At 46.4% G+C, this 10,887-nt stretch overlaps 2 protein-coding genes across 4 annotated transcripts in view; one reads left to right on the forward strand and one right to left on the reverse strand.

Annotated features, from left to right (window-relative positions):
• The window catches only part of FAM149B1 (family with sequence similarity 149 member B1), a 16,720-nt gene extending 7,964 nt beyond the window's left edge, over window positions 1–8,756 (forward strand). Inside the window, exons 9-15 of one of the 3 annotated variants that reach the window (XM_071563633.1) lie at window positions 388–441; window positions 841–953; window positions 1,215–1,418; window positions 2,279–2,405; window positions 3,204–3,329; window positions 3,955–4,036; window positions 5,163–8,756. In XM_071563633.1, the coding sequence (XP_071419734.1) occupies window positions 388–441; window positions 841–953; window positions 1,215–1,418; window positions 2,279–2,405; window positions 3,204–3,329; window positions 3,955–4,036; window positions 5,163–5,236 (780 nt within the window). In that variant the 3' untranslated portion in view covers window positions 5,237–8,756. Of the gene's footprint in view, window positions 1–387; window positions 442–840; window positions 954–1,214; window positions 1,419–2,278; window positions 2,406–3,203; window positions 3,442–3,954; window positions 4,039–5,162 lie in introns of those variants that run through there. The other 2 variants (XR_011698517.1, XM_071563634.1) reach the window with 2 other exon arrangements.
• DNAJC9 (DnaJ heat shock protein family (Hsp40) member C9) lies at window positions 7,310–10,887 on the reverse strand. The gene is made up of 5 exons (XM_071563644.1): window positions 10,603–10,887; window positions 9,299–9,436; window positions 8,939–9,193; window positions 8,164–8,247; window positions 7,310–7,777 (listed from the first exon to the last, which is right to left on the reverse strand). The coding sequence occupies exons 1-5, from the start codon at window positions 10,780–10,782 to the stop codon at window positions 7,646–7,648; spliced, it is 789 nt and encodes a 262-aa protein (XP_071419745.1). The 5' UTR covers window positions 10,783–10,887; the 3' UTR covers window positions 7,310–7,645.

The raw sequence follows: 10,887 nt of genomic DNA on the forward strand, positions 1-10,887 counted from the left end.
AGTGGCAAGTTTTAATTCCTACTTTTCTCTTTAAAACTTGATATTTTATATATGTATAGGACAGCCATGTTGATGAAGGATGTAGTTCTTTCTGTACACTTTAATATTTGACCTTAGTGGTGAGATGGAGGATGGTGTGTGTGGGCTCCTGTTCTCACAAACGTCTTTAGTTAATTCATCAGGCAACAGGACACAAATCTCAGTTCTAAACCAGCTTTTTTCCTCAGACATTGAATTTAACTGCATAATCTGCTTCAGATGATCTGCTCCTGGAGTGATGAGCACAAGTGTAACCTGTTTATTCCATTTTAATTCAACTCTGTCCTTATTTCTCTCTCCTTTGTTTCCACCCCTGCCTGTTCCTCATGTCCCTTACTGTGTGTGTAGTGCCCAAAACCCAGAGGTGGCCGCAAAAGCAAAAAGAGGAGAAAGACACCTCAAGTATGTATCCTAGAGGGATTAAAGTCTGCTATGTTCTATTTCCTGTTGTTATGGTGGGTGGAATCTGATGGTTTTCCAGATCAGTCTCCATTCCTGACATAAAATGTGAACGTACACTCAAAATTAAGTTTTGGAAAGTTTCAGATTATGGTCATTGGTGGAAGATCCTGTCATGCAAATGAGCTGCTCAGTTGGAGAATATGAAGTGCTAGGATACATTTTCTAAGCAAAAATTGGACTCCTGTCTGTCTTAGATGGGGAAGTAACATCACTGAGTCTGTATCTGGGTGTCATGGAAGAAATTAGTGACTTTTCTCCAAAGTTATATCCATAACTTGTAAATATATGTGTATATCTCTGCCAAGCAGCAATTTACTTACTTATTTTTTAAAATTTCAGGTCAGTCTCTCTCAAGGGTCAAGCAGTGGCTCCCAGCGTAATTTGAATGGCTTGATGGTGATCCAGGGAATCCAGTTACACCAAAGGAACCTGCCTGTGGTGGAGAAAACACTGTAAGAGTTAAGAGTAAATAAAGTAGAGCCCTCTCACAGTGAGAAGGATTCAGCCCAAAACTTTGTGAGATAAATGGAGAAAGCCATTCTCAGTTGTTTTCCTGATTGTCTGTGAGTTTGTTTGTCCTGTGTAAAACATTTTAGTTCTGTTACAAATGAAAACACACCATTCCTGTCCATGTATTTTATGATCATTGCCTCATGCTGGTACTTTGGTAACGGCATCATAACCACCTCTCTTTCGGTCCTGTCTCCTGCCAGGGACCTGGAGGACAAACGGCCTGGTTCCAGCTCCATGCTCTCCACCAGAACGTGGCCAGGCCGTGCTCTGGAGCTCAGCACATCCTCCCTGTCCCGCTCCACGAGGAGGAGGAACCCCCCCCGGACCCTGGAGCCCCTCTGTGTCAGCCAGCCCCGCTCCGGCACGCCGCGCTCCGGGGACAACGCCGGCCGCGCCACGCGCCTGTACGTGCCCGACCCGCGGGTTCTGACAGCCCAAGCATGAGATGTGCATGAGAGACATGCAGATGGGCAGGAAGAGCCTTTGATTAAAGAAATGATGGGCCCATTAAAGCACAGCCCCCCTGAGAAAGCTGAGCTGCTAAAGCTGATGGTCACTGTGCTGAGATTCAGTGAGTCACATACATAGATAGGTAGTTCTGCACCTCAGCCTGCCCAGTGCAAGCAAAGCCGACACAAACCTCTTGGAATTTAGAAGTCCACAGTTCTTGGAGGTCAAACTGCATGTTGCTATCCTAGCCCAGACTGGGCTTTATAAGGATGTTAAAATAGGTTATCTGACTGACCAAAGGGCTCTTAATGAACTCGGTGAACCCTCAATTACATCTAAAATATTTTTATTTTGCACCACTGACAGGGACCACAGGGTATCAGGAGACAATGCAGGATTTGATACACTTCTGTATTCCTTGTGTTGTAAATGGATGTAGTTTCCTTTTAGTTCTGCAGTTTACCTATAAACTCAGCCAGCCTGTTATCTTCTTGTCACATACTGTTTAGAAACTTACTCCTTGTCCCTTCACAACTGATATTTCTGCTTCCAGTATTTTATGCTTCTGTTCCCTTTCCTCAGGCTTCAGTCATTCTAACAAATACTAACACCTCCCCCTTTATTACCATGTATTTTTAGTTGTATGTAGACAGCACTAGGAAAGCCTTTTTTAAAATGCAGATTATGAAGCATTTCTAAGGTGTTCTTACAGAACAGTCACTCCAGAAGGCCAAACAAACTGACAATATTATACCTTTCCTTGTGCCAAACATATAAACTGTGTTTTTTTCCTGTTCTTACTGGTGCCTTTCAGGCTGACTGCACAGGAGCAGCTGAGCTCACCCTCCCCACTGCTGCTGAACAGGAATCCCCCCCTGCCCCCCATCGCCACCTCCAGCGTGGCAGAACGTGGGGGCACCTCGGGATCCCAGAGGCAAACGGTAACAGGCACAGCAATTCCCTTCTCTACTGAATATTCTGAAGGGGTCACCACTGCTGGTCAAAGCACCAAGCCCCAAAGTCTCAGTTTATTTGTTACTTTGTCAGGTACAACCTTTACTTGTTACCTATTTGACAGCAAGTCAAATAGGTGCACAGAAAATGTCCCAGCAGTTTTGACTAATACATAGTTTTGACTCTATATTAGCAATAGGACTGAACCAGAGACAGAATTACCAAAATTTAAACAAAGTGAATTTATTATTTCATTATTTATCTTTGTTGCAGTCCTAGCTAAAGAGGAGCAGTATCCCATTCTCAAAAAAAAGGCAAAAGATTCCCCCCAAACCCAATAAACATAACAAAAAACAAAAACAAGAAAACACCCAAACAAACAAAAAACCCCCAAACAAACTACTAAAAACTGAGACTGATACAGTTTTTTTTTTCCTTTTTTTCCCCAACTTTTTAGAAGAGATGGAGCTCTGGGCTTTTTATGTAACTGTGTTATGCAGAAACCACATACTTGCAGATTGTCATAAAACAGAATATAGTATTGATAGTGTGAAGTACAAGTCTTTTATTCAATGTTGCTGCTTCATGGTCCAGCTGGTCATGACAATTAGAGCAGCATCACCCACAGCTGCATGCTTAATTCTCATTCATGCCAGAATGTCTGCCTCCTCATAACTAGGTGCAAAATGATTCATGTGGAAAATCAGCTTTAATTCCCAGACTAAGGATTGCCATTGTAGTGCTGTAACAAGAAAAAGCCATAACTCTGTCACTCTTCCTTGTAGAAACCTCACGGGAACTCAAGTCGTGCTCACAGCGTGACAACACAAGAAGATTCTCACCAGCAGCCCCAGGAGCAGCTGTTCCCACCTGATCCCTTCTCCAGGCCCAACACAACCAGCACATCCTTGGTAAGCTCTTCCTACCTGATCCCTTCTCGAGGCCCAACACAACCAGCACATCCTTGGTAAGCTGCTCCCACCTGATCCCTTCTCCAGGCCCAACACAACCAGCACATCCTTGGTAAGCTGCTCCCACCTGATCCCTTCTCCAGGCCTAACACATCCTTGGTAAAGCATGGCAAATTATACCAGATCATTCTTAATTACTGCATAGGGTGCTTTGTGAATTAACATCAATCAACATGCAGCCTGTTTCAGTACTAAATATTTATATATTATGTTTTTATAAACACCTACTCCACTGATGCCTTGTCCTGTCCAACACATTGTTTTTATCTAAGCTTTAAAAGCTACAATTTCAGCAACAGCTTGGTTGGTTTCTGGGTGTAATTCAGCATCCTTGACTCAGCAGTTACAGGAGTATACACTTTCTCAAACCTGTTTTGAAACAGAATCTCTTTAACTGGCCCAGTGATTATTCTAAAAAAAATTTATTTTCTACTCCTGAAGTTGTTGTAACCCTCCTTAAACTTAAAGGTCTTTACAGCATCTTGCTAATTAGCAAATACATGAGTTTCAGTAGTTTGCAGCTGCATTATAATGTTGGTGTTTAAATTTTTCCCTGTCCTTCCAGCCACGTTCCCAGCGCCGCCGTTCCTGCACTGTTATCGATTACAGTAACCAGGCTTGGGCAGGCAGAGCATCAGCAGGCTCAGGTATGTTCCTCAGCCACAGGTTTGGTAAGATGGGCAGGTTTTTGGGACAGGGATGCATTTCCTACAAGGATACATTCCTCAGGTAATTGCATAGAGGAAGTATTTCAAAGTTCTAGTCATGTTTTTAATTCCCTATTATAGAGGTTTTATCCTTCCTATATTCTACTCTATTCCAGAGTATGGTTGGGTGCAGTTTGTTGGGTGTTTTTAATCACCACCAAGTATTTTAAATCATTTAATGAACCTTAATGTGCCTCTCTGTGTCAAAGTTCAAAGCAGGAGTTGCCAACTTAAACAGAAACAGCAACATCTACTTTCTGTCCAAGGGTTTTTAACTTCTGTTCAACTACATAACCAAAGAAAATTGCATTATGTCCAAAAGAAACTTATTTGCACTGTGTCTGGAAAGGATTCTACTAGATCTGCACTTGATATGTATTAGATCAACTCAAAACACATTTTAAAGCCAGGAACTGTACCAGTACAATTCACATGCATCCTCTGAAATCAGAGTTGCTTGTGCTGTGTCATTCCCTATGGAGCTCTCAGAATTTCCCCCATAAAAACTTGTTGACATGATAGGCCTGAGGCTGAGGAAGTTCATGGAAGCTGCAAAAACTAAGGTAGCAAGTAAATGGGTGGTTATCTGAGCACATGAGGGGTCTTCCAGCTTGTTTCACAGCTGAATGGCCTCCTACCACTAATATAAGTGGTACCAGAGGTAATGTGAGTCTAACAAAGGCACTAAGCTGAGGTCATTTGTTTTCAAACAAGCAAGGAGGGGCTCCTACTGAAATTAAAATAAATAATCTGCTCCCCACACCAAAAGATGCAATATTAGCTTTACAACTGTTGCATTAAAAAATAAAAATTAAATTAGCAGAACTTTATAGTCTTGAGTATTGGTGAAATATCAAGGAATACAGCAGTTCCCTGCAGTGCAGCAGCTTGGCAAGCACAAACATTGCCCCTCCTGGAAGTCACAACTAATGCAGTTGATAGCCAGGTATTAGAATAAAAAGACCAAAAAAGGGCATTTTAATTTTAAGCTAAAGGAGATGTATTTTAGACTTACTTTTAATACCTTTCAGAAGTCTTGAAGTTGTCCATGATCTCTGTTCATTAGGTCTTCTGCCACGTGGTTCTGTGAAAGGCCACAGTCGAAGTGGATCAGGCACAAAAAGCAAACAGGGGCTCTGAGGTGCCATGGAGAAGTATCCAATCCATCCATCCATCCATCCATCTCTGGAGAGTGAGGAACCACCTCTCATTCCCAGCAAGGTCAACGTTGTTTACAGAGAGTTGTCAAACACCCTTCCTTACAAATAGTTATTTTTATATAAATCTAAGCAGCAGCTGCCAAAGATTAGAAGGGGTACACTTAAACATTCCATTTTCTACCAGCAGAGAAAGTGATACTCCAGTGGAAGGGTGCAGATACTCCAGGAAAGCCTCAATCTCAGGAAATCCAGCAAACACTCTGTCATTGCTGTTTTCCCATGAGGTTTGTGATGGGTTCATGTCCTTACATACAGTGCAGGTACTACAGAACTGCTCATTTTTCCATTAGCTCCACAGAAGGTTAACCAGGCCTTGCACAGAAGTAGTAATTTAAATTTTTTAAGCTGTATTTATATGTTTAAATATGTTTAAAGCAATATTGTACTAGGAAAAGCAAGCACTGCACTCGATTCTGCTTCTCCAACTCGACTCAGACAAGTGGTGAACCCTGTAGCAGTTGCAGCAGGAATTTGGACACAGGTGTGTAGAACCAGGGCAGCAGAGCAGGTGGACTGGCAGCTCCCAGGGCAGCACACCACAGCCTCTCCCTGAGTGCCATGAACCTTGTACCTCTTCCTTGGGGACTGAAGAAGGTTTAACAGGCAACAAGGAGCCTCTAACTACAAGTGGTTTCAGACAGTGCTGCAATAAAACACAGTCTCCCTGGTGAGATATTTTGTGGTAGTTTCACAGAACAGCCCAGTCTCTCCCTTTCTCAAATAGCTGTGATTACACAAGATTCCTGCACTCCACATGCCACAGATGCAGTGGAGCTTCCAGCAGCTGTGGCTGCTCCATGTGACAGACCTGGAGGAGGAGGTTGCTGGAGCTGCCCTTGAGTCTCCAGATAAGACAAAACTCCCCATGAAGTACAGGCTTCTCAAAATAAATCCTTAGTTGAAGGTCTTACTCCCAAACAGACTAAAGTGTAAAAACAGGGTGAGCACAATCACTGGCTGTACTTAAACAATGTAGGACACTGCACAAAAACAGTTAATCCTTTCTAGTCCTATTAAAGAGCACTTTTCCCCTAAATTTCCATATTATTCTTCAAATTACTGTTTATAATGGAAAAAAATCATCAATATTTTTCAGGAAGTGGCTCCCCCATCTCTCCACTCCAAGTTGTTACCTACAGACCAGCTAATTTTTAATCAGTATTGAAGATCTTGACTCCAGCTGATCCAAGGATGCTTTAATCAAAACCAGGGAACTGTGCAAATGTAACTGGGTTAACTTGCCTTTGCATTTCCCAAAGTTAAAAAAAGCAGCTCTGAGTTCAATCTAAAGCTCTTAAAGTTTGCAGAGAGGGAAACTGATGCTAACCAGAGGCCTCTACTCACCAAACCATTTGAAAATACAATTTCTCCTAACAGTTGAGGCTGCTGGAATATTGTGGTGTGTCAGTTCTGTCGGGCAGACTGGAGCTGAGCATTCCATTTGTATCCGTGCCATTCCTCAGGGACCAAGTGAGTTTTCTGTAGCACAAGGGTTACAATAACAGACAAATAAACTTGAATAGACCTCTGGTAACATAATGTAGTGTTCTATAGCCCAGAGGAGTCACTGTGTTTAAAAAGTGAAGCAGTTTCCTCCTAGGCTTATTTTTGTTTTCTGTACAGATTGTTGACACCAGAGACTGACCCTGGGCTGTTATTTATTCTGTGGAATAAAAGTAACTTTCAAGCAAGCCCTGTGTTACCCCACACAATGATATGCTGTGCTCTCTCAGCATCAGGGTAATTCTTGAGAGCAGACAAGTAAAAGGGAACAGAGTGACCATCTACCTCTGGCTTCCCCCTGGGAAGCTCCCTCAGTGCTGGTGTTGAAGCAATGAGGGCCTTCAACTCCTTATTCCTAAGCCTTTGAAAAATGATCCACTCTGGAAGGGTGCAGGATCTACTTGACATAAATCAGAACAATCAAACCCATCAGGTTGATCAGCTACTTAGAAAACCTACAGAGACAGTTGGGGAAGCAACAGCACAGAACTCTGCAAAAAAACCAACCTCTCGTTTATTAAATCTGCAATTTTCCAAACTATATAAAACTACTGGAATATCTGAGAAACACCTGTTGAGCTGCTGTGCAGAGACCTTTAAGAACAGCAGGAGGCTTGTTACAGAGGAAATGTGTGAACAGCACACAGGGATCTTAACTGAGGAGCACCCAAAGGGTTTGAAACAGTAGCACAGGAATGCTTTGTCTTCCCTGTGGTGCCTCCCAGTCACAGTGAGTCAATGCAAACAGTCCAAAACAGGAGCCCAGAAAACCTGAAATTCTCCCAAATCCACATTTCCCTACAAAAACAAATCCCAGTGTTTCAGGCTATGTTGTTCCTTCTGCCTTCCTTTTCTTGGCTGCAGTCTTCTTTCCTCCTTTCTTAGCATTGTTCCCATACTTTGCTTCCAGCTGGGCCAAAAAGTCATCCATTTGCCTTTCTCGATCTTTGCTTCGGCGCTGGGGAGGGGGAAAAGAAAACCAACCAAATTCAAAGCTTTTGTCACCTCCCAGGACAGACAATCCCATTGAAGCTTGGTAGCTACATAAAATCTTGGAATACATGAAACAGGGAATACAGTCTCAGAAAGTTTAGGACCATCATTATACACTCTGCCTAAAACTAGAAATATTTTGAATGCACATGCAGTAACTTTGTTGATTTTTAGAAAGACACAGGGAATTAAGATCCATACCATACTCTATTAATTAAGTACATGGTTAACATGAAGGCCAGATTTTTAACCTCAGGAACTCAGAAGAGGATCCAAACTCAAAGATGCTCAGGGAAAACACAATTACAAGCCAGTAACATAATTACCTGCAACAAACAGAAAGAGCCTTACCTGGATCAGTGCTTGCAAATCATTTTCTCCACCAAGGCCCAGTTCCTCTTGAGTCTTTTTTGCCTCTTTAGCTTCTTTTTCTGCCTAAAAGAGCAAGCAGTGGATTTTTTTAAGAAGTGTTTTGTGTGTTACCTGACCAAGTCTTAAAAGAGTTACGAAATACTTTTTTTTTTTGGAATTTGTGTACAAAGAGCTGCAAGGAAACACAAAGGGTTTCCAAAATTTGGCCACAGATGAGGAATCAGGCAAAGGAAGCCCCTTTTGGTTTCACCATTTAGCAGAGCAGGAAGTTTTTCTGCTCTTTCACAAGAATGTGATGTTTGTCTCTGTTCCCCTACCCACTCTTTTTTATCCTGGCAGATACCACATTAACTTAAAGGTTACTGGGATGTGCATGTAACATTGTACAAAATGTTTGGACAAGAGTCCATCTAGTCCAGAACAGTTTCACACCTGCCAAAATTCAAGCAAAATGTATTTTCACCACTTGTTTGTTTTTTGTCAGCTCCAACAACTCACAGCTTTGTAGATAAACGCAGGGATGTGCTAAACTGTAATAAGCCATTGTGTATAATAATGAAATAAAGACCTAAAAAAAGCCTTTCAGAACCATTTGGGGTGTGTGGGGGTGATGAACTCAGGTGACCAGACATGAATGGTGACGATGCTGAGCAAGGTGTGGGGCTGAGCAATGCTGTGACCAACTCCTGGGGAACAGCATTACTGATGTCTGCCAAGGGAGGTTAAAAGGTTGTGGTGAACTGATTCGACCTACCCGCTTCCTTCTGGACATCATTTTCTGCTTGGACTCCTTCACAAAGGCCTTGTAGGACGGGAGCTCTCCGGCGTCGATGGCTTGCTGGATCATTTCCCGGATCCGCGGCTCGTCCGTGTAGTCCACGCACATCACGGACTCCATGATGCGATCCATGTCGCCCTGGAAGTTCAGGTATGCTGCCTTCACATCAGCCAGCTCCTCCTCTGAGTTCTTGTAGTTCTTCTGGAAGTCCTCGATGTCTTTCACGGTGAGCTGCGGCAAAGAGGTGACACTTCGTGAGTTACAGAAGGATTTAAGAGAAATCACATAAAACCCCAAACAGTGTCAGGTTTCTCCAGCTCCCAGTGCTGCTCTCACCTTGAAGAGCAGCCGCCAGTACTCCAGCCAGTCACGGTCATCCCGCAGAGCCTCGGCCTCCTCGTCCACGGTGCCGGTCTGGTCGTACACGGCACGTTGATTCGCATCGCTCAGCACCGCGTACACCTTGCCCAGGACCTGCAGGACACAGAGGTGGCTGGTCACTTTGGGGGGTTGGACACCTGGGAGTCAGTCACTTGGGGGGCCAGGGAGGGATGGGTCAGTCAGTTGGGTCAGTCAATCAGTGGTTGGTCAGTCACTCGGTCAGTCACTCAGGGGAGTGGTGGGTCAGTCACTCAAGCCTCAGTGGGTTTGTCACTCAGGGAGTGGTTGGTGGGTTGGTCAGTTGGGGGGCAGTGGGGTAATCACTTGGGGGATGGTGGGGTGGTCACTGAGGGGGCAGTGGGTATAGTGGACACTCAGAGGAAGGTCAGTGGGTCAGCTGGACAATCAGGAGAAGGTCAATGGGTCAGTCACTCAGGGTGTGGTGGGTTGGTCACTCACGGTCAGTAAGTCAGTCACCTGGGTGTGTCCGGTCAGTCAACTCAGGGAGTGGTGGGTTGGTTAGATGCTGGTCAGTCACTGGGTCAGGGGGCAGTGGGTCAATCTCTTGGGGGGTGGTCAGTTGGGTCAGTCACTTAGGGTATGGTGGGTTGGTCACTCAGTGGTCAGTTGGTGGATGGGGGGGCAGTGCATCAGTCACTCAGGGTGGGTCACTCTGGGGGCCGTTGGTCGGTCAGTCACTTGGGGTGAGTCAGGCGTTTGGTGGGGCAGTCACTCGGGGGTCGGTGGGGCAGTCACTCGGGGTCAGTCACTCGGGGGACAGTCAGTGGATCACTCACTCTGGGGGTCGGTGAGTCAGTCACTCGGGGGGCAGTTAGTGGGTCAGTCACTCTGGGGGTCGGTGGGGCAGTCACTCGGGGGGTCGGTGGGGCAGTAACTCGGGGGGCAATCAGTGGATCACTCACTCTGGGGGTCGGTGAGTCAGTCACTCGGGGGGCAGTTAGTGGGTCAGTCACTCCGTTCCCGCGCCCCCCCGTTCCCGCACTCTCCCCGTTCCCGCGCCCCCCCGTTCCCGCGCCCCCCCGTTCCCGCACTCTCCCCGTTCCCGCGCCCCCCCGTTCCCGCACTCTCCCCGTTCCCGCACTCTCCCCGTTCCCGCACTCTCCCCGTTCCCGCGCTTCCCCCGTTCCCGCGCTTCCCCCGTTCCCGCGCTCCTCCCGTTCCCGCGCTTCCCCCGTTCCCGCGCTCCTCCCGTTCCCGCGCTCCCCCCGTTCCCGCGCTCCCCCCGTTCCCGCGCTCACCTGGAAGCGGTGCGTGGCCTCCTCCTTCTGCGCGGGCGGGACGCGGTCGGGGTGCAGGCGCAGCGAGGCGCGGTGGTACCCGCGCCGGATCTCCTGCGGGGACGCGTCCCGCCGCACGCCCAGCGCGCCGTACAGATCAGCAGTGCCGAACACGGCCTCGCACTGCTGCTGCAGCGACATCCTGGCCCGCCGGGCCCGCCGGCACAGCGCCCGCCCCGCGCCCGCGCTGCGGCACCGCGGCTGCGCCGGGCCCGGCAGCGGAGGGGAGGGAGAGCCGCGGGGTGG

Source organism: Pithys albifrons, chromosome 9, assembly GCF_047495875.1.
Source record: "Pithys albifrons albifrons isolate INPA30051 chromosome 9, PitAlb_v1, whole genome shotgun sequence".
Lineage (NCBI taxonomy): Eukaryota > Metazoa > Chordata > Aves > Passeriformes > Thamnophilidae > Pithys > Pithys albifrons.